This window comes from Seriola dumerili, unplaced genomic scaffold (genome assembly GCF_002260705.1).
Source record: "Seriola dumerili isolate Sdu_G_001 unplaced genomic scaffold, Sdu_1.0 BDQW01001191.1, whole genome shotgun sequence".
Taxonomy (NCBI): domain Eukaryota; kingdom Metazoa; phylum Chordata; class Actinopteri; order Carangiformes; family Carangidae; genus Seriola; species Seriola dumerili.
The window spans coordinates 848,814-872,868 of record NW_019175446.1 but is presented as its reverse complement, the minus strand read 5'-3'; the positions used below and the strand labels follow the sequence as shown (position 1 = coordinate 872,868).

The following is a 24,055-nucleotide window of genomic DNA, read 5'->3' as shown; positions in this document are numbered from 1 at the left end:
ACACACAGAGTCAATGACCTTATTATGTGCTGGATGAAAGTGTAGTGGGTGCAGTTATATTTTAAATATCTTCAAAAAACAAAAAAACTGTGTTGAAATTACTCTACTTGTAACATAATGCCCTTCTGCACTAGCTAGCTAAGTGCCAGGTCACATGAAAGCACCTTAACAGATCTTCTCTTGTTTTCTCATGTAGAAATGTCAGCTCCTGCACATGCACAGCCTGCTAAATGGCACAGCCTTTCCTGTCCCCTTTGATGTGGTTGGAATAAGTGGGAGGAAGGAAAATGACTCCTAAACCACTGATGAGAACGCAATATAAAAGAAATGATCAAATTGAGAGGTGAAATCTACCTCTTGCGCGAGACAGGCGGTGATACCTGCTCGCACGAATCCCTCACTGGTGACAGGTGACTCAGATAAAATGTAAGCGCAACCTTTCTGTTAATTTATAGGAAACACTGCACTCAGTACGAACGTGCTGAAGCTGTAACACCCCTTGAGAAGCTTCATTATAATGATTATCAGAGATGTACGATCAGGCCCAGCTGAATATTGATTCCCCTGTAACATCGAAGAAAGACTACAAACTTGAGCATTATTGCTTCACTGGAACAAAAGCCACAGAAACAACAACAACAACAACAACAACAACAACAACAACAACAACAACACAGCAGCAGTAATAGAACAAAAAAAAACAAAAAAACAAACAAACCCCAATACAATAACTTTCCCCTTGGAAAAAAAAAGAAAGATAGCCGTGATAGCTCCCTGGCAGTGATGCAATAAGGTCAATATTCAATTAAGCGTAAGAGGCCTCAAGCACATTAATAAAGAGAGAGCTAATCTGGCACTGAGCACAGGTCCAGAGGTTATGTCCTCTAAGGATTTCGCCAGGCGTTGTCTAAAGTGCTTTAACACTCACACAGGACAGTGCTGGTTGGTAGTTCGCAACCAAATTATTTTTTTTCCATAGAAAAGAGAAAGAGCAGAAAGAAGTGAGTAGCAGAACATATAGTGTATGACATGTATATAAAAGACACTTTCACAAATACATAAAGACGGATTAAAAAAAGTGACATTAGAGAAACCTTTGTGCGCAATACTTACGGATGGGCTTTCATCTCTATGTAATTCTTGGGGATGAAACCGTCTTTTCCATTTAGCTCTGCCTTGTACCAGTTCTGATCACACTCTTCATTTAATACCTGGTGTTGACAAAGAAGAGAGAAAGAGAAGTCGTTCAGGTTAGTGCCACATACCAGTGTCAACAATGGAAGGCAGCCACCATACTAAATTTAGCTTTACGGTAACTGAATTAATTTCCTGTGACTTCAGATGGTGCATGTCCTGTATGCTGGAAAAACCAGTTGGCAAATATTAGGCGACTTAAAAACCAATAGCAGAAGAGAACAATAGGCCACAAACACAACTTCAAAAGACAAGATTGTGATTGGTTAAAGAACAAATGTGTTTGTATGCAACCTGCGCCGTTAGCTACAGAGATTCGGTACGCCTCAGTGACACAGAGACAGCTGCGAGGGCATTCATGTCTGACAGAGCCACAGTGCAGGTGTGTTGGGCTAGTGGATCATCCGTCCGTGTCCAAGTCCATATATGTTATGCGACGCTTTGTAAGCGTGTGAGTTTGCTGATGAAAGATGTGTGGCGCTGAAGGAAATTAACCTTCACGCTACAACAGCTGATTTACCAATGCAAAAAAAGGTGCCAATGAGTGTTGTTCCATTCAAGAAAAAAATAAATGCATAAATGCCACGTGAAACCATTTAAAGCTCTGGAATATTCATTTCTACCACAAATTCTTTTAATGGGTGAGTTTCTGAAATCAAAACAAAAAGGTAGAATAATAGAGAAACAAGTATTGTATAAAACTCTTCCTTGCAATACACTATGCCTAATGTGAAATCCTTATTGCATTTCTGCAACATCTTCACACGTATGAATTTCAGATGAAAACTATGCAACAGCACTGAGTCACATCCAGCCGCCGTCTGAATTTTGCAAAAAGCTGTCAAAACCTATTCGATAACTTATAGCCACCACAGATCAGCAGAGTATAAAGCAACAGAAAAAAGGATGTGATATAACGTCACACAACCAAGCTGTCACTTGTTTGATTCTTTGAGCAGCTTCAAGTAAAGCAGGGCGAGCATTAATCTCACCAGTCAGGCAGAATCCTGATTTGAAGAATGACTCGAGTTTTACTCAGAAGAATTGAGCCAAGTCTGTAAAACGCCATTCATTCACCATCTTTGATCCTTGATGCATGTCAGGCTCAAACATTTTTTCCCATGTCCTTCTATTTTCTAAATCACTATTTTTCTTTTCCTTTGCCTCCCTCTTCCACTCCCCTTAAATTGATCATTTTCTCCTAGCCCAGCCCAAGACAGCTGTCCAGTTGGCCCCTGTGTAGTGTGAGTGGCCGGGGTCTATTTGCACCAGGGAGCCTGCAGAATGCCAGCTGTCCCTGGCCTTCTCCAGCTGCTAAGACCAGCATGACTGGATGAGGGAGTGGCCTTGAACCAAAAAGCTAAATAGGGGTGGGGGGTGTTTCTATATGTGTGTGTAGCACAATGGACTTACAGATATGATATTGGGGTAAACTGTAATACACAGAGAGACGGGAAGAGCCAGAGAGGGTTAGTGTGTTTATGCTAGTCAATGCTGTGCTGTCTGAGCCAAGACTCAAACAAAAGGGCCTTAGCCTCTGGGCTGTATGTTGACACACCAAATCAACCTTTAAGAACCAGCGCTTTCAAAGGCAGACTGATCCAACACTGAGAGTCCTTGTGGCCAGCTGACTGCCAACATGCAGGTCTCTGCTTACAGTTGCGCGGGCATCATCAGCCCATGATCTGATGATGGCACTAGATGAAAGGTCAGGGGACCAAAGTTACTAAAATTCATCCTTAGGGAACCACAAATGTCTCTATCAAATTTCATGGCAAATACCATCCATAGAGCCATGATGGCTTAAAAAAAAACAAACAAAAAGAAAAGGGGGGGGGGGCAGAGGGGGAAGATATGATGACGGGAAATTGTGTCAGTAAATGATCTTGCTTTTACCAACTTGCCTCCACAGATTCAACATGTTCAATCAGCCAAACCACCATTGGTAAGGGAAGACTCGTGCCAACATGCCGAACAACACAGCAAAAACTGTGTGTGATTGTTGGCTGCAGACACCAAATGACCGCCCATCAGCCAAACGAGGGAGCGGCATGTCAGAGCTTTAAGATTACTGATACTGTGAACTCCAACTGACCCCGCCTTCGCTTTCTCCATATATCACACATTTGTGACCAGATCAAGTGTTTGATTTAATTAAGTCTTGCATGTGTTGCTGCCGCACTAACTACTGTCTCACAGGAAAGCCAATTTTGAGATGCTAAAACAGCGCCCCGGGCTCATAGTCATGAGCAACATGTGACGGTGCGAGTGACTGATTTGCTTGATCTATGTATGCTGGAGTAAAACAGATTCAGGGAATCAGGCTCACAGCACAGCGTGCCTGCCCTCAGGGTGTTTTAGGAGTGCTGATCTGAAGGAAGAGGTGCTGTGTTCAGTTAGTCACTGGGAACGCAGAAACCAAATTTATTCACGCATGCACACGAACAAGACAGTGCCACTTTCACCAGTTGTAGGTGAGATAATTTAAAACAAACAGAAAAAGAAAAGAAATACTGTAGGAGTACAACATGTGCTCGTCTACAGTGTTGTAGGTGGTGAAGTTGCCAAGAAGTCAGAGAGACAGTCGTTCATCCTCACGACCGAGGCTCAAGCCCACTTGTTGGCAAACATCCACGCCGCTCAAGTGCCCTTCAAACCCTAGCAGCTCCTGCAGTGTTGATCAGTACAATAAAGTAATATTAATGTCCCTATAGTTAATACAACACACAGTTCACTCATCAATCATACATCTCATTCTAATGCATTGTATCATTGAGAAGGAGAGCGGAGAGCATAATGTGTCACTGGTCCCCATGAACTTGAGTAACCTTAAATAAATACCCAGTCTACAACCAAAGTTAATAATAGAGCACAGCAGGTGCTGCAATATACTGTACGCCTGAGCTTATTTGAATTGCTAAGATGCTTAAGTGAATTTTCCAGGAGATTCAAAAACAAGCCACTGTTTGTACAGGGGGGGGGGGGGCTAATTAGTCAGTGTCTGATGAAGATATCAGAGTAAAATTATTTAGTATCTCCAAATACTGATTACATTTTAATTTAAAATGCACCGTAAAACACAGCTGATGTCCAAATAAAAACATCTTTGGGTGGAGTATGTTCATACACACGGTTTAGTTGCTGTGGGATGAGCGTGTCTCAATGACTCAACTGACAACACAGCAAAGTGTTGCACGGCTCCTAAGGCTCCCTTAAATAAACAAGTAAAACCCATCCAAGAAAAATAAACTTGTGGGTACATTAACTCCAGACTTCATTTCAGGCAAATGTAGAGCAGGACAATCAGTCTATCTAGATATTTGAAGTTTTGTTGAAACAGCTTTATAAAAAGATACATGCTGTTAGATCTCTACAAGCAATAAAAACTGTTTTATCATCTTTTACACAAAACAGAACTTAGTAGCTACTGTTATGACCAGAACTCAAACTGTCAAGTTGTCAATAACTAGACCAAGAATCACACTGTATATAAAAGATCCTGCTTCACATCACATTTCAAGTCCGGGCTTTTTCAGCCAGAAAAATAAACATGGACATGAAAATGTAATTCCTTGTATTTATACCCACATGGAATTGGGCAACCCGCCTTCCACAACTTTAACAGTTGGAATCATCATGTTTAACTTTCCTAAAAAACAGGCCTTAGACCGAACAATGAGATAGCCAATAACTGGAAGAGCTCCTGTGTCATATTCGGTAAAACAAACAGCTGCAGTTACAGAGAAAGTTTCCTCACTTCCTTCAAATGTCAGCACAGGGTTGGGCTGAATAGCTTCTTAGCCACTGTCACCTAGCACCACTGACCACAGCTGGCAATTCTATAACCACAGAAAAAGCTGTGGTGCAGTGCTGTAGTATAACCAACCACCAGTCTAATGATGTAGTGTAAAGATTAGAAAGATAAGAGGAATCACTACTCTGGTGGAATCACCTAAACGTTTTTTTTCCAGCACCGTGTCCATTATTAACAGTATTGTAGTGGTTTTAAAGAAACAGTTTGACATTTTGCGGAATATGCTTATTAGCTTTCTGGTGCAAAGTCAGATGGGAAGATCAATAACACTCCAATATCTGTCTGTTAAACATAAAGCCACAGTCGTCAGGCCTGGATCAGAATCTGCCCATCAGCACATCTACAGCTCACTAATCAACACTCTATACCTCGTTGGTTGAATCTAAAAAAAACTCCAGTGTAAAAACAACACTTTGCTGCTTCACAGCGGATCATGCGCCAGACTGTGTTTCTAAAGGAGTTGCCAGGCAACCAGGAGACTCCTAAAAAATTACTGTTCCCAGCAAGCCGGTTTCTCAACGTTTCCAGTATCTGAACAAAGCTAAGCTAATGGCTGCTAGCTGCAGCTTCATATTTACCATACAGGAACGTATCACCTAACTCGAATGAGTGAATAAGTGAATTTCACAAAATGTCAAACACGTCTTCAAACAGGACTGAAACCTGTGGTAACCAATTTTTTGAGTTTATTTAATTTTTTTTTTTAAGTCATTATCTTTTTAGCTATAACTAGACATTTTCTCAGATAAGACCTTCAAAGACAGACCCATAAATGCTTCTGGTGGCTCTCAAAACTGAAAGAATGGCAGCCCATGAGGAAAAGCAGAAATAAAATATTTGCTTGGCTGGCAGTTTTTTTTTTTTTTTTTTTTTAACAATACAGAGGAGACAACTGCAGCATTGTGTTTGACTGAGCTCTGTCTCTCTGTTCCAAGCTGAGCCAGCATTGTGCTATCACACTTCTGTGGATGACAGGCATTCCCTCACTCTCTCTGAGGTTTTTTTTTTTTTTTTTTTGTTTTGTCTTTTTAATCTGATTGAGCCACAATAGTTGTAGGAGTTTCTATTTGAGAGGCTATGGTCCAGGCCAGAGATTATCTCCTCCACAGCTGCCACTGCAGACTCCCTCCTCCCCCTTTCTTTCTCTTTCTCTCACATACGTAAATATTAGACATAGCATTTCCATCCACAAACCCATGGCTAACACTAAACATGGGTAGCTGTCATTCTTACAAGACATAGATCCACAACTCTTACCAAGCTATATTGACTGGATGGGGTGTAGGTAACGACCACAAAGAGATTAGATTGAAGTCCTTACTTTTCCTGGACACTTAAAACTGAATATCACAAAGAAAATCCTTGGTGTCAAAATAAGTATGTTGATAAAAGAAATAACCACATTCAGTAAGTGATTATTGCACATGGTGTACATAGGATCGGCTTACTAAACACAAGATGGAGGTAGAAAGTGGTGATAAAAGTGAGGTACACAGTGAGACGGACAGTGGGGGCAGAGAAAACAAGATGCTAAATAAACCACATGTCTGCACAGTCCATACGGGATTGCAATAAATCAGGAGCAGGGATTACCCTTGAGTGTGAGTTAATCTGAGCGTGCGGCAGGTCAGCCAGATAGAAAGATAGACAAGCTAAAGCTTCATCAGACCCTCAGAGGACGAAGCGTGTTGGGTCTGCCAATTTTAATGGAGCCGTTTATTTGTTCACCAGACGGGAACCATGACAACATCAAACAGTGCTCCGTTATCTAATCAGACCACAGAAAATTATCAGTTACAAGAGTGTACCTGCTAACATGCAAAACACAGTCAGCCACTGGCAAGAGAGAGGAAGTACACATTTGAAGAAACCCAAAGAGAACCACGGGTCTGAAATGGACGACTCGGTTTCTGCCCTCACCCTCAGTTCTTGACCAAGAAGAACAAATTTGGTTTGTGTTACATAATACTAATCACAAATCCACAGAATCAGATAGATCGGATAAGGAAGTGGTCCTTTGTAACTCAATAGGGCAACATATTTGCAAGGTAACATAAAATTTGCTTGTTAATGTGCGCACATCTATGCGTGTGTGTGTGTGTGAGTGTGTGTGCCAACTGCGTGGCTGTCCTGCAGGAATGGCATTTGAGGCCTGGTATTCTGACACATTGGCAGCAGTGGTGACCCCTGAAGAGGCATGGGGACAAACTGATTCACCCCCTAAACAGTGCAGTGTCTAGGACAGTATGCAGAGACTGTGGGATCGAGGCTTTAGAGAAGACGGGTTATGTGGGTGTAATAATTTTAAAAACCCTGACAGAGCATTTACTCATCTAAAAGATAAATAAGTGTAAGAGAGAGACAGATTTAAAAATCACAGCAGGTTTGGGGGAGTGATGAGATGAGGTGTGGTGTGAAAACACAGACAAGTCTGTTTTTTTTTTTGTTTTTTTTGCTTTGTTTAGCAAAACAAAAAGCCGTCAACATGAGTTTGACCTCTTTTGCTCCCAGCAGGGAGGCTGCAGACTTAGATCAGGCCAGGCCGGAGACAGGGCGGCAATGAGTGCCACGCTGATGCAGAGAGAAACGGAGGAAGAGATTACAATGGATTCAGGCAAATGAAGGCTTGTAACACTTGTAATTAAAATAATGCTCCAGGCCATTACCACATGGTGAGCCTCTCTTATAGAGCAGCAATTGTAGCTTCAAACACACATTGTACCTCCGGCCCAGTGAATAAAATCAATGTTGGACACAAAGCAAAAGAAGCTGATTATGGCAAGTGCACCGACTTATACAGAAGCCATGTTCAAACTTGAGGAAATACAGTAATAACACCCCCACCGTTGGAGGCATAAATACACTGAATAGTGAACTTTGTATTTTCTTGATTTGAAAATCATAATGATGATAGTTGTTAGCATGTTTTTAACAAACAACTTTGACACAGATTTTCTTCACACCACCACCAAATACACACCACACACTAAGTGGGACATTTTATAGTTGAAAAAACAACTTGTCAAGTGTTCTAGTTAAAATATCTGTAATAAGCTGATATCATATCTTATGTCTGATATCAGTCCAACCATATATATTCAATTTGCTATGAAAGACTAAGAAAAGACTGAGAAAATCAACAATTATTCATTTTTGAGCACCTGGAAGCAGACGTCTTGTAGGTTTTTTTGCTTAAAAACAAAACAAAAAACCTACAAACTAGTTACTGATTCGTTATTGATTAATTGCCAAGTTGTTTTAGCTCCAAAGTGATCAATGATTACAAACAAGACAAAGAGTATTGTATGTAGGCTCCAACAGCCTTTGGACTAATGTAACCAGGATGCAAATGTTAGTGATGGAGGATACAACAAGTTAGTGTGTTGTTGATAAGATAAAAATAAAAAAGAGGATCTCATGAAAACTGAACAACAAATCATGATGCCTGGAAAGATGATGAAGCCACCAGCCAAACCAGACGGGTGGAAAACTCTAACAGTAGAAGTGTAAGTTTGGTTTAGCCCCACTCCTTTCTCCTCTCAGTGTCAATTTGACTCCGGCAACTGGGGGAAGGATCTTCTCTTACATCATGATGTTGTTTTTCACAGCTTGACTGCTCGGTGCTGTTTATGTTGGCAATGCCCTCTAATGACTCCAGCTTAAATTTTTTTTTAAAAAAAGCGACAAAATCTGTTGTGTAGTCAACAGATGTGACAGCTTAGACGGTTGTGTGTATTTAGGAACAACAGTTGTATTGCATTAAGAATGGGCTTGATGCTGTCTGACGCTAGTGCGAGCTATACCAGCTGTTATTGAAGAAATGAACCAACAATACAACACTGGCACCCAATACAAGGCCTGAAGTTGATGGTCCACCGTGTCATGGAATATAGATCACTATGACCCGTATCAAACATGTTTTGTTTTTATAATGTAATAAACATTAGTCAAATCAGTCTTTTACGCTGTTCCTCGCTCGTATGACGTGCAGAGTAGGAACTAAAGCTGATCTGAGGAAAAAAAAGCCACAAGAGAGGGAATGATAACGTTTGGTTTAAATACAGCTGTCAGTGTCTTCATGGCACATCAGGAGGGAGTGATGGTGGGGATGAGAAGGAGAGAGACCTAATTACAGCTCTCTGACTCAACACTCTGCTACAGAGAGTTAGAGCAGTGAGGAAAGAAGCAGAGGGAGCGAGAGAAGAAGAAGAAGAAGAGAGCGAAAAACAAGACACAAACAGTGACAGAAGACAGATCAAGAGGGATGAATAGCTAAAGCGAGAGAAAGCGACAGAAGCTGTGAGAGAGAAAGAGGGAGAGAGCGAAAGAAGAAGACAGAGGACCACTTTGAAGAATCACACTCCTTGTGATCAGCTTAGGAAAACTCCTCAAGGGCAAATAACATAAAATGAGGGCATCTCTTTTTCAGAGCAGCCAAACTAGCTATGTTTTATTCTGCAGAGTGCACTGTCCTCCATCTGCGGTAGCTGGCTAGCTAAATGCCATCAATCCACTGAGAGGGAAAGTTGTCTTTTCATTCCCACGCTCGCAGCTTCTTTTCTTCTTTTTTTTGTACCCATTTCATGTACCTGCGTCTTTCAGTTTGTAACTGTGTGAAAAACACATTGAGATGACATGGAGTTAATCTGAGTGACATCAATTGGGATTTTTATGTCCAGGGGTGGTGATCAAAGACACCCGAGCCGTCCTAATTCCTGCTTTAGATGGCTGATTAAATGAGCTACACAGCTTGCCTGCAGTGGATTACAGAATTAGAGTGTGTCTATGGTTCCCTTCATCATTAGAGGTACATGTGCACCATCATCAACGATTAGGAAAGAGTTAGGAGCCAGCAACAAAATAAAGCACTTAGGAGCATCGTCACAACAGCTCTTAATGTGGTAATCTGTATCTAGGGCAACTAGGATTGAGTTGACAGTTACGGGCCAGGTTTGATGTAAAAACCACACTATTGTCCACCCTTGCAGCCAGGACATGAGCAGTGAAACATACCAGCATCACCTGTAAGGTTGATTAGTCACCAGGAACGGTAACGAGTTTATCAACGTGTCCGAATTTTCACTATATTGCTTACATTTGAGCAAACTATTTAGTGTATATCACATAGGGAGTAGTGTTTGAGTGAACTAAGGTGCGATTTCAGACACCGCTGCATGTCGACTGCACACCGCCAAATGATCTGTCAAGTGCCGTAATGGCACCTGTACTGCTTCTACTCTTTGCATAAAGTCTACAGGCTGTTCCTGAGCACAGACACTGACTGCTCTGGCAACTTGTGAGCAAGCAAAGAACAGAAATAGAGGGGGAGAGAGAGAGTATCAATTTAAGAGAGTGGGTTTCAGCTTCGGCACAGGCGTGAGTGCTGACATATTAAACCTTGCCCAGTTGGGCAGCTATTATGCCAGAGTGGGTAGTTGCTGGGACAAATCAGTGTCAGCCTGCTAGGCCTGTTGCCATATGTTGACTTGAAGCAGTTACCTCAAATACACCAACACACAAAACGGGCCGACGACGACGAAAAGGGGGAAAGGCAGAAAAGGTTAATGCAAACACACTTCCCTCCATTAAACAAGCTAAGGCAATATTTGCAGTTGCCACATCTCTGTCCATTGGTGCTGCAAACAGCAGCATGCAGGTGGTGGTGTCACAAGCAGAAAAAGTTTGCCAACCCTAACCCTGCTGTTGTGAAGTAGACCACGTGTCTGCCCACTTAGCTCTCATGTTTTTGGCAACCACTGTTTTACTAAAATTGTTTTAAAGCACAGGTTGTGTAAAGAGAGAAAGCAACACCTGTACCCGATTCCTGGTTTGTTTCAGTCATATTCAGTCACTTGAAAGTCCATCTTTTACCTCAAAGCTGGGTGGATGTGTTTTGCAATATTTACATTAGTCTCCCTTGCACATCACATTATGACATTTTCCTGTCTGGTGTTAGCATTGTTGCCCCAAGTTTTTACAGGTGAAAGAGGCAAGCGAGGATTTCACTGGCTGAAATAATAACTGTTGTCATCAAGTGTAATCAACTGTAGACAATTAACATTAATGCCATGATTCAGCTGAACTATTCAATTAAAGTCTTGACTGATGTGTGTTTTGTGTGCTCTCTTCATGCTGGTGTCTCCACTAGTCACACACAGGGAACGACGACACCCTCACGAAAACAACATCACCATTTCAACCATTTTGGTATTTGAAGAGCAACAGCTGATTGTGCCGATAGTGCTTATGATCCTCAATAATACTCCTGGTGATTATAAGAACTTACATGTTCACGATATTAAGCATCAACTAATGCAATTCCTAGTAAATAATGCTGCATTCAATATGTTAAGAAATTGTATTCTACAGCACAATTAACAGAATATGTCCTTAATACCTACATCGTGAACCACATGCCCTATGGTTATATGTCATAGCAAACCTCTGGAAAAAAGGTTCTCTTATATTAATAAGGTCACAGTTTTAATTACACAAAAGAGAGGAGAAGAGAGAAAAGCAGAGTCAGAATAATTTACTTATCCAAGCTTTCTCTCCAGAGATTCTGCACTTAATTAGAAAATAGTCTGCTCCTATTCAAATGTGAGCACGCACAGTCTCTCCAGTGAGACCCTACAAGGCCTTTGGCAGTGTAAGTAGGGGGAGTCTCAACTTTATCAAAAAACTGCACAATGAGCAACCTAGCAGCGATTTATTGACCTTTCAGCTCCACAGTCAACTGCACCGCTACTTCACAGAGATGGCCAAGAAATCTGCAGAAAACCACAGCTGACTTGAACTTCGTGTGTTTGGAAAGAAAAAGAATCAAATAGTGGGATTTGGATCTGGGTTTGGAGCTCAGGCTCTAATGACGGCTTATGAGTCTTTCGAGTAAGGTTTGGATTTTCAAGACATTCATCACAAGGCAGCGCTGATACCACTCTTCCTCTCTTCAGTGGTCGAGTGGATGGGGAAGGGAAATCAATACTCTAAGCACTAATAGGCGATGAGGGAGCCATTAATCAGGGGTGGGGTGGAGGGCCTTGAGAGAAAGTGTTGAAGTAACCGGCTAAAAGCTCTCTCCTCCTCTATAGCAGAGCCCCTGCAGAGTTACAAGATGTCTGTCATAGGCTGACTGTAAAAATAATGAATTCTTAGTGCAGGGAAATTCTAACTGTGTCAGAAAGGACTGTGCTCGTGCTTCTCTGTGTGACTTCAGTGTTGTAGTGTGGTAGGTGCAGGCTGTAGAGTTGCTGGAGTTAACTGGAGACACAGGAAGTTGCTGGGGGTTGGAAGACATCAAACAGGATGTGAAAACAGCTATGCTGTAGCGTTAACGTAAGCACACACGGACACGCTGCTGCTGGGAGAGACAAGACAACTTCACCACATACTGTATGCTAAGAAGCTTCATAATGTTTTGGGGCAGCAGAATGGATGGGTGGGTGGTGACTGCAATTCTGTCTTTCTCGAAGAAAATACTCTTTTTGTGAATCTCGTTCACATTCAGGTGAAAACAAGGGTTCAAATGTTAATGCTGTAATGTAAGCAGCCCAAAATGTGGCAAATTTTCAGCTAAACTAGAAATTTAATTTGGTAAAAACACAGCTCATTCTGCAGCACTCCATTTCTTATATTTCCTTGGAAATGAAAGCCTCTTCACCATGTTTTTCTTCTACACAAACTACCAGCCCTGCTTGTCAAAAGTCTGAATGGACATGTTACTATTTAGACTCTCATTCAAAGGCACCTCAGATAGTTTTTTTTATTTCTCAGTGTAATAATAGCTTTCATCTTCTCTTTTGTGAGCTGACATTTGGCTCCAATAATGATCACGGAGCGTCTTAATGTTCTCCACAAAAGCCTTAAGCACTGTTGGCGATCTATTGGCAAGCTCTCATTCAATTCCTGGGGTGACTTTAAATTACAGTTTTATGGCGTACTATTACATTAATGGCTGTAGTATAATATTGACATAGTGAGCAGGACTTAAGCAGAGTTTAAATAACAAGTGCTATGAATCTGCAGACAACAGTTTGCAGAAGTGGCAAGGTGGAGAGGCAGATCTTACATTACACTACACTACACGGACAGAGTTCAAAGATCTGCTGACAGGAGTTAATTCTGCCAGCTTGCAGGGCTGTTAATCTTTATTTATTTAAGGAGGAAATGAGAACAAGTGCTCAGTGCTCAGGGCAATGGCCACCCTCTACTGTGGCCTGCACATGCCGGCTGCTTTGCCTCTAGATCTGCTTTCTGACACAGAAAATGTGCAAAATAAGACAAGATAGGCTACAGCAGCAGAAGCATACTCTGGGGCGGCCATCACAATTATATGGATGGACTGAAACTACATAAAGCGATATAACTTCTTCTTCTCCCACAGTTGTGGAAATGATGAATAATGATGATTTACCCCCAATTGATTTTTACACTGTCATCCTGATCTGTTCAACTGCCATAAGTACAAGTCATCTTCAACCCCGAGAGTGTCGAGTGGTAATGATAAAAAATGTGCGTGTGTGGGCCTCATTGTACAATCACAACTTCTGAAGGGGAAATATCTAATTAAGACCAGACTCTCATTCGATGTAAAAAAAAAAAAAAAGAAAAAAAAAAAAAAAAAAAAAAAAAAGAAAAAAAAAAAGCTACATAAAACTTCAAATATCACAGTACAAGCTTAGATTTATAGATAGCTCCTCTAACGATTACTGGTAACCACCCTCCACCTTCCCCTTTTTTGTCTATGCATCATGGGAAATCACACTGTGAAACTGAACTACTCTGCATTATGTAAATTTGTCATGGGCCCACACTCTGCACATTGGTACTGTGAGATGCTTTACATATAAGCTCTTGCTTCAGTGCTGTCAAACGTTCTTATGTCTGTATTCGACATTTAAGAATCAAACAACACATCTGTCTCTAGATTCAGAATAAGAGGAGTTAAAACAGTTAAACAACTTCAATCTGTCTGCAAAGATAAAACAGGAAGGTAGTTGCAACAGCTCTGTGTGCCATGTACTGATAAGGAGCAAAAGCAATATGTAGAGTAAAAATACACACCTGATTATAACAGATATACTGTATTAACCATTCCTGGCTCTGACATGATTAGCATCTGTCAAATGAAGAAAATCTAGAGGGGTTGGGGCCTCTGTTATACTGTGACAGTGTGCTTCACTACTCACGAACTGGTAAATGAGAGAACTAAATGTTGGAGTATGACTCAAGGCTGCAAATTTGAAGTCGAGCCTGGTCTCAACAACCAGCTGTGTGAGTCACAGTGACACAGTGCCTGCTAGCTGGCTGACAGTTATGGAACCCAATTATTAAAGATCTTGGTGACATTAGACAGTATTAGCGTTCCTTCAATGTAATTGATGCCCATTAGTGTTGTTACATACATTATTAATTAAAGCAGGCAAAGCACAACAAATGTGTAGTGGAAAAATAGCAATAGTTCACATTCGAAGTAAAAAGAAACACTCATTCAAAGACGACCAAAATAAAACCAAATTGAATTCTCAGAGGGATCACAGTTTTCTCTTCAAAGATTCAGCGTCAATATACAGAACTCAGAAATTGGAAATCTGATTATTAGGGAAATTCTCACACTACATTAAATATGAGTGGGATGCTTAATCCTGTCCTGTTTGTGATCTCACACCTACATGGGTATTATGACAAGTGATCTAAGGTGGCATGCACACTTCTCATAGTGATTAAATAGGTCAACACGACAGGATTTGATGTCCCTAAAACATCCTTTTCATCCCCTTAGTGGCAGACCATTAGATAAATACTTGCATAAAAGGCCTGTTCTAAAAGCAATTGAAACAAGGAGGAAAACTGCTTTGTGGCAGTGTGGCATTAAGCCAGAGCTGGAGCTGCCTAATATTTGGCCTTCAACACAGTGATTTCTACTGAGTCACTCAAACTGTAAGTAACTGTACTGCTGATGCTGATCATAACCGCTAAGTGCACCAAGACACACTGGTTTTTCCTTTCATCTGTTTTCACCACAGATGAATTTTGTATCTACAACAAATTACCATTCACATATTGTAAACATTCAGAAGTGCGATGTTGATGTTGTGAATGAAAAAGTGAAAACTGAAAAAAAAACAACAAAAAAAAAAAAACCAAAACAGATTTTCATAGCAACACAGCCACCATCTCCCAGCGATACTGGAAATGTTGAGAAGTTAAGGATGCTACATACAAGCAAAGCCTTAACACGGGCCTGCTCCCTCATGAGAGGGACCCTTTGTCCTAAGAGCAGAGCTGCTTAGTATTAGTATCAGCAGACAGATAGCAGTGGTGATGGAGGCAAAGGAGCCACAATGATCACCCTCCACCTCAGAGAAGTTTTCTTTTAGATACTACTACTCCAAATGCTTGTGTCTAGCATGTTGTATAGCATCAGGTAAAGCAACATGTACATCAGATGTAAACTGACACGTTGCAAATCCGTTTTTTGAGTGTGTTCTTTTATTCATGGTTATGTTGCCAATTGAGAGGGGAATTTAGTTTAGTATTACTGATGTTTGAACAACTGTTATGTAACCAAATATCCAACTGGACTAAAAAGCAGAGTGCAAAGAGCAAAGTGAGACAGTAAGCAAGAGAGACTAAAATGCTGCAGCATTATTTAGTACTTATTTCTTTGGGGCAACTAAACAAGGCAGATAAAGCATCACACAAAATGTTTAGCAACCACACTAGGCAAATCACACTGCTAAAACTAAGCTAACCACTGACCATTTTAGGGTATAGCTACGCTAAAATTACACAAGGTCATCATCAATTCTTTGGAAAGCCATTTTTAAACTTGCAAAAATGTTACAAAATTTGCCATTTTTTGCAACATATACAAAAAAAATGTATTGATATACTGTGATCGATAAAGCAAATACCACTGCTGACTGTATGATCTTCAACTGTAGCCTTATAGTCCCTTTCTAAAAAACATTTAATACAAGTCCACCTTTGCAGCAGTATGTTTCAGTGAGTGACAGGAGCTTGTTCCATCTTGTTTCTCAGAAATTACCCGAGGGGAAGCATTCAGACTTGAGACTAATGTATGAGTACTGCGAAGAGGAACAAGAGAGGAAAACAGGATAAAGAAGATCAAAGAAATGGAGAGGGGGATGGTCTCTGACAAACATCATGCCACTTCATTCAGTCTAAAAAAGTGAACCGGTCCTATGGGCAAAGCAGCCAACAAATGATTCAGATGAAATGTGGACAGTGCTGGAGGCAACACTGATGCAGGCTTTCCTTCCCCATTTCAGTTTCTTTCTCCGGGCAGAAATAACCTGCAAAGCGTTTTGTAGCTTTGAAAGTTTGTGCACTTACAGTACCCACTAGCGAGGTCAAATATGTTAGGCCTGGATATATGAATATCTATTTGAAAGCCGTTATGTGTAGCAGTGTTTCCAACAGAATTAGATTCGACTTGAGGTGGAAGCTGACAGCGGTGGGGGGGTGGGGGTATTTGTATATAACGCGTTCCACTGCAAACATTTTAATTGCCAAGTACTTTGTGACATATAACTGAACAATATTTACAGCACCATTGTTTCACGGTGTGTAAAACAAATAACAATCCTCATCAACTCGGATTGGGTCGCTGAGGGTTGATTACTTATTGTGACTGGTCAGTGACAATCAGTCCAGCTCGCTCTCATGCGCACCTCGCATGACAGGCACACAGAGCAAAATTTTGTGTCTGGTGGACACAAACATTTTATAACCGTCCACCAGCCCACCACTGCAGGAGGATTACTCCCAATGCTCCTGATGGCCAGCCCGACTATGGCAGATGGGTCTTTTCTCAATGTGTTTGTGAGAGAGAGAGAGGAGGGCAAGGAGGGGTTGAGTGAATCAATGTGCTGCATACAGCTCTACAATAAAATAAGATTTTACCCATTTAAAACAGTAAAAAAAAAAAAAAATTAATGTGTAGCAGTCGATGTCAATATTGTGGTTGGCAACCACAAATAAATCAATGAATTGGAAACACTGGTGTAGCAGTGGGCATCAAAGTCATACATTTTCCAAATCCAGAGTGGCATTGACTGTATCTGTTAACATAGTAAGCCAGCTTGGGTTGAGCTACATGACATATAACATGAGATGATTAAAATGTGAAATTACAAAATGTAATTACAATATCATTTATATTGCATCGCAGTTTTTGTTCAACCTCAGGCATTGTGCCAAAGTTGACACACACATAAAATAAGATTGAATCTGAAAAATTAAGAAGAATGAAAAATGTTTTAGTTTGTTTTTAGTCAGTAATGTAAAATGGCCTCACTTAACATCCTCCTCATGCTGTTTATGTAGGCAGACACACAGAGGGTTTGGGGAACAGAGCTAAAAGCTAAAAGCATTATACAATGAAGGAAAAAAACAAGAATTGAGAGCAACAACATGCTAACTATATGGGGAACTAAGAAGTACAATTTAGGCTTTCAAATGTAACCAAGATAAGTAGAACATTCAACATATTTCACCAATATTCAGTTCTGTCTAAATTACCCAGGCACCAAAAGGCACATCTCATCTCTAATGATGTCAATTAAAGGAAAAAAATCTGTGGTATTTCCCATTAACATTTGGGCTGGAACTCTGCCATCTCGTAAAAAGCTTGAGGTTTTCCAACAAGACAGCTGGCTATAGAAATGAGAGGAAAAATACAGTACCTTCTCCTCTCATATGCAAATTTAATAAGCACTCATATTTAGCTCAGTGTTTCCTGGGCTGTCTCTTTCTCCCTCCCTCTAGGCCCCCCTGGTGAGATAAGAAGTCTTTTCAAAACTCACTTCTTAAATCTCTTATTCTGGGGAAAAAAAAACAGCACTCATCCCCTGATAGAACAGTAGACTCATCCACACCAGTTGACTTTTATATCATATATACACTGCATATTATATTATAAGACAGTATAAAATCAAGGTATTTCATTACACTGATGCAAACTGCCGTGACGCAGTCTTGCACACTACCCACATCACTAGCACAGGGGCGGTGCCATGTCACATGGACTAAAAAGCAGAATGCCCTTCAGATTCTGTGTGAGGAAGACAGCAGTAAAACTACATGGTTGGTGTTTATTTAAAAGTCACTATGGATCCCTTAAGTGACTGTGGAGCCAAAAACCCTCTACGTCAAGGAAAAGCAGATGTTGCCCACAAAAACAATATATTGTGTTGATCAAAGATCAAGTCATGCATTATCAAAAGGTAGTTTTAAACTGAGTATTTAGCTGCATACATTTTCCTAGAAAATGCTGAAACATGGGGTATTTGCTTAATCTTTATGCACTGTCGCCTCTCCATCCTGCCAATCATGACTTTGACTCCAAACACAAGGATTGGGATGATTGCATATAAATCCAAGAATCATTGTGTAGGAAAACTGCAGTATGTAATTTCTAATATCTCAGCTTCTTCATCAAGGTCAGAGTATGACATAAACCCTTTTCGTGCAATAGCAAAGTATAAGGCTTTGAATAAGCTTCTCATGCCTGAGGATATAGACATGCCTGGGGTTTCACACAGAAGACTTTAAATAGCTCATAATAGAACAGAACCCAAACAAAAACCTTGCAGCTTTTGCCTCTTTTTAATCACCATGCCTTCAGCAGTGTAACATTAGCGCTGCTCCTTTACAATACTTTGCTATCATACACTGGGCCACAGAATCTAGGCCTAAAATTTTGTTGTTCTGTTGCCACACTTAATTACCATGTGCACCATCACATGATGCAGCAGTGTGTTTTGAATTTTAGGCTATAGCCCAAGTTGACTGATCTTTTTTCTTTAAAAAAAAAAAAAAAAAAAATTGCTTTATGTTTAACAAACACATCAGGCAAACACATGACAATGTTAAATACAACTGAAAAATAAATTATTGATCTCAATGTAAGATACAGTCTTAACACTGTAGTTTTATTTGGGTGATGATTCTAATCCTAAAGGTCTTTGTCTTCTTTTTCTTTTTAAACAAAAATAAGATTACTGTTGATGGCACTTTCATTTAACACAGGACTGATATGATTAATTTAACAGGAAATAAACCTACAGCAATAGGTATTTCGTTTCATACTTATGAGTAATACAGACAAGCCCTAACATCGAATGATCAAATATCTGTCACTTACTTTAAGGATTTCTCCACGCTTGAAACTAAGCTCATCATCAGCGGTTGCTTTAAAATCGTATTTGGCAATGGCCTCCATGGTCCTTGCTGCTTGCTGGAAAACTGCTTGGTTGTGGTTGTGTGTTTCAGGGACTGAATAAAAAATAAAAACACGTATCCAGGCTTCTGTGGCCAGATGCTTCTCTCCGAGTCTCTCCTCCCGTCTATGACCCGTTCCTTTAGGGCTTAGACCTCACATAAAGGTCAGAGTAAGGTACCTGTAAACAAGAAACAATGTGATACTCAATCAGACTAATTCAAATGGTTTGTTAAAAAAGAAAAGGTTGATAGTTTGGCAAATGTTTGCACTTTGAGATGTCTCATTTAAAACATAAAATATCCAATATCCAAAATATAGCACACAAGTACTAATGATAATCTCCAGTGGCAAACCTATGTGAAAAGGGGGTTCAGGCCTTTGTGTCCTGTTGCTACTACTCTGGGCAACATTCATCTGAGGACACGAGCATATTGATGCAAAGTTCCCAATCACAATCAGCAACACTATCTACATACCCTCTTGACAGCCAACCACCCGGGCCAACCAGAGGAAAGTCAGTGGCCTGCTTAAGCAGAGCTGACAGTGATACAATGGTTAAACCTGCAGTTGCTTAGTTAAATGGATAAAGCTACGTTATCCCATTAAGTTGTTTGCTAATATGCTACCGTACAGCTCTGATGAGTTCACAGTAATTCAACTCTGCGAGTAATAAGGCCATTAAATCTGACAGCCGCCCAGATAACAGCTATAGTAACAAACGCATGTTAAATTATCTGCACATACAAACTTTATTTGCTTTTTATTCAAATTCAATCCATCTCTCGTCACGAATAATCAGTTCATACGTCAGCTAAGACAGTCCTAAAATGTGACCGTAGCCATTGTTTACAGTAATACAAACAACCAAACTCATGGCCACTATAGTCTTACTGAAAACAAACGAACAAAAAACACATCGTTGTCAAGGGTATTAAAGAGAAGGTAACGAAGAGGGAAACTGAAGTCCGAAGGGTGGCAGACCTACAATTATCCTCCAGAATTTATCACCCTCTCGTGACTGTTTTATGTCAAAATAATGTTAGATTTCAACATCTATCAATGTGCCATTTTGAGCATTAGACCGCGGTTTTTTTTTTGGTTTTTTTTACCGTTTTCACGCGAGTTCGAGTGAATCGATTCCGTTCCAGCAAACAGACTGCGCCCAGTGTTCTAGAACGCTGGAGCTAGCATGCCGGCTAACGGTCGGGTAACAATAACTGCGATGCAGTGTGGTTATCAAACTTACCCAATCTAATTTATCACAACGGCCAGATTAAAAATGACTTTACTCAAAACAAGTGGCCAGTTTAAAAGAAACACCCAGATGATTATCAACGCTCGAGGCCTACTGGCTAGCTTCATGTTGGCAAATGTGAAAAGGAAGAAAACACCTTTTTTTTTCATAGCGCAAGCTGTTGTTGCTAGCTCAGTGGCAGTTAGCCCAGCTAACGTTACTGAACTTGACTAGCCTGCGTCGTGAAAGGAAACAGCACACAACTTTTATGAAAAGAGAAAGCGTCAGTAAAACTCACCACTCGAGATATTCCGTTTCAATGCTGCCACCGTAACAAACAAAAACCTGTCGTGTAACTATCCACTCCCTGTTTCCTCTAGAGGGGCAACAAACGATGTATGTCTGGTGTCGCTTACACCCCGTCCTACGAGCCTAAATCTAGCTACTAGCATAAGGTTTGCGACGTTTATTTCCGCTTCCTCCCACAGTGCTGGGAGGGTCTCCCTGCTGTTGTGGCTGGAGCTCCTCCCTGTCAGTCTGCTCCACTGGTCTGTCAAACCCACCACAGACCTGTTACTGTCACCTACAACTGTCTTCTTTAATCAGTTATTTCATATTACACTCTATCTATCTATCTATCTATCTATCTATCTATCTATCTATCTATCTATCTATCTATCTATCTATCTATCTATCTATCTATCTATCTATCTATCTATTTTTTAATTAAAATATTTTTATTATCATATTACATATTAAGTTAGGGTGAAACAAATTAAGGTGGGGCATCAGATAGAATAATAACAATAAGACCTGGCTTTATTAGTCAGCATGTGCTCTGGTGCTGCATGCTGTACTTCTCTGTAATAAGATTCAAGTGTCTTGATGGCTTCTATCAGTCATAAGAGTGTGATTGATAAAACAGATCAACTTAAAACCACCAGATTTACCAGACATTCTGCTGGTTCCTCTCATAAAAAAAAACATTCACATGATTTCATGATTTATCATTATTTGTTTTTATGCCTGGATATGTTCTATGCAAAGCAGTCAAACATATGCAAACACACAAACACGCACGCACGCACGCACGCACAGTTTTACAGACACTATGATGTTCTAGATGATTTGACAAAATAAATAAAGAAACAGATAACAAATAGAAATAGCCCCTGTATTACACTTCTTCACCTTCCATGTTGCAGCAGCAGAGAGGGTGTTATCTGCTACCTTCACCCCACTACACAACCCATTATTTGACAAATATTTTGGATAGTTGGTCGTCTTTCTTTGTTTTCATTTTTTGGACATCTGCTTTTAATTCTGACCTGTCCATCTGTGACAACAGAGACATGGTAATACCTTGACAACACTGACACCTAGTGGAAATACTAAAACAGCCTTTAATTAAAACCTTTTAGAATAGTTAAAACAGATAGTTGGCTTCACTGTTCAAGCACAAATGTCATGAATGGCAAAAGTTCACACCAGAAAGAAATATACTTATAAGATAAATACAGGAATATCGTTATATAATACGAGTTAATGAATATGAGATATACAGGTGGTCGGTATCCTTTAAAAATATGACGCAGCTAACAATGTCACTGAAACCATTCATCTGGACAGTATGGAAGACAGCACATGGGCAATGAATTGGTGACTTATTATTAAAACAGCCCTGCGGTGTTTGTGGTGGACAAAGGCTGTGGCTGAACAGGAAATCTTAAATGTGGAGAGGAAACTTATCTCTCTCTCTCTCTCTCTCTCTCTCTCTCTCTCTCTCTCTCTCTCTCTCTCTCTCTCCCTGCATCTGTTCTCTGGGCAGAAACACAATGACAAATTATGACAGCGGAAAATATCTGTGCGTATTGGAATTTGACCGTTTGTGGAGCTGCCAGGTTTCACACTGACAGACCTGAAGACTGCCTCGCTCTGTGTTTTTTTTCTTTTTCTTTTTACGCGCGTGTTAGTTGTCTCGTGCGCTGATGAAGTCTTTTGGATAACACAAAAATGCGCGCGGCGCTGCATATAAGCTATCAAACCCATAAACCAATATTTTTTCAAATTCTTTTATGCTGCTGTTCTCATGGTATCTCGTGTGTAAAATAACGGTTATATAAGTTATTATTATTACTATTATTATTATTATTATTATTATTATCATTATTATTATGGGGATGGACTTTGCCTACATATCGAATTCATCTTTTTCATCCTTCAGTCCTGAGAATGTAGAAGAAGGTAGGTTGCTTGTTTATTCTGTTTTTGTTTTTTGTAATTGAGCATCAGACTATTGAATTTCACTCAGTACAGGATGTTTGTGTCATAACTGTAGAGTTATATTAAAACACAAAGGTTTATTTGCAGATGTTGAGTTTTAATATTCTATTATTTATTCATATTTGATCATAGTGAGTGAATATTGTGACCTTCACGACTTAAATATAAGTGTATACAGAGGATATTTATAGAGAAAAAAAATCACAGGCATCAATATATAAGTGACTGACAGGGAGCATTCTTTTTGCCAGATCATGAGCAGTACAACAATGTGCTCATGCCCAGCATCTTTGGTGTCATCTGTTTCTTTGGGATCTTTGGAAACTGTATAGTCATCTACACCATTGTGAAGAAGACCAAGCTCTGCTCCCAGCAAACAGTACCAGACATATTCATCTTCAGTTTGTCCATCGCAGACCTCCTCTTTCTCCTTGGCATGCCGTTTCTCATTCACCAGCTTGTGGGTAATGGCTCCTGGTGCTTTGGTGGCACCATGTGCACTGTCATCACAGCACTTGACTCCAATAGCCAGATTGTCAGTACATACATCCTGACTGTAATGACTCTTGATCGCTATCTGGCCACCGTGCATCCCATCCGCTTCAAACACGTTCGAACCCCCTTCATGGCCGGGGCAGCAGTAGCTCTGGTCTGGGTGTTTTCTCTGGTCTCCATCACTCCAGTCTGGATGTACACGGGACTCATGCACCTCAAGGACGGCTCGGTCGGCTGCGCCCTCCTGCTGCCCAACCCCGCTACAGATACATACTGGTTCACCCTCTACCAGTTCTTCTTGGCCTTTGCTCTGCCTTTGGTGGTCATCTGCGGGGTCTTCTTCAAGATTCTCCAAAACATGTCAGCTACAGTTGCTCCACTGCCCCAGCACAGCCTGAGAGTGCGGACGAGAAAGGTGACCTCTATGGCAGTGGCCATATGCCTGGCATTTTTCATTTGCTGGGCCCCTTACTACATCCTGCAGCTGGCCCACCTGGGAGTTCAACGGCCCACCTTTGCCTTCCTGTATGCCTACAACATTGCCATCAGCATGGGCTACGCCAACAGCTGCATTAACCCATTTATCTACATTATTCTAAGTGATACATTCAAGAGGAAGTTCATTGTAGCCATTCGTCCGTCTCACAGGGTTTTCAGGGTTGCCCCCGCTCTGGCTGATGGCAGCATGAGTCTGAGGATGGCAGCAGACAGCTTGCATCCATCTCACTCGCAGTCATCGGGGGAACTGCTTCAAAACATGCTGCCGGTCACTGTGGCTGTGCACTGA

General features: G+C 40.7%; 2 protein-coding genes across 2 annotated transcripts in view; one reads left to right on the top strand and one right to left on the bottom strand.

Annotated features, from left to right (window-relative positions):
• grb2 (growth factor receptor bound protein 2) overlaps positions 1 to 20,900 on the bottom strand; it is a 31,021-nt gene extending 10,121 nt beyond the window's left edge. The window contains exons 1-3 of the mRNA XM_022767485.1: positions 20,789 to 20,900; positions 19,179 to 19,434; positions 1,114 to 1,211 (exon numbers count right to left, since the gene is read on the bottom strand). Of these exons, the coding sequence (XP_022623206.1) occupies positions 1,114 to 1,211; positions 19,179 to 19,256 (176 nt within the window). The 5' untranslated portion in view covers positions 19,257 to 19,434; positions 20,789 to 20,900. The remainder of the gene's footprint in view (positions 1 to 1,113; positions 1,212 to 19,178; positions 19,435 to 20,788) is intronic.
• Positions 20,901 to 22,670: 1,770 nt separating this feature from the next.
• Positions 22,671 to 24,055, top strand: LOC111238080 (melanin-concentrating hormone receptor 1-like). The gene is made up of 2 exons (XM_022767478.1): positions 22,671 to 22,734; positions 23,025 to 24,055. The coding sequence occupies exons 1-2, from the start codon at positions 22,671 to 22,673 to the stop codon at positions 24,053 to 24,055; spliced, it is 1,095 nt and encodes a 364-aa protein (XP_022623199.1).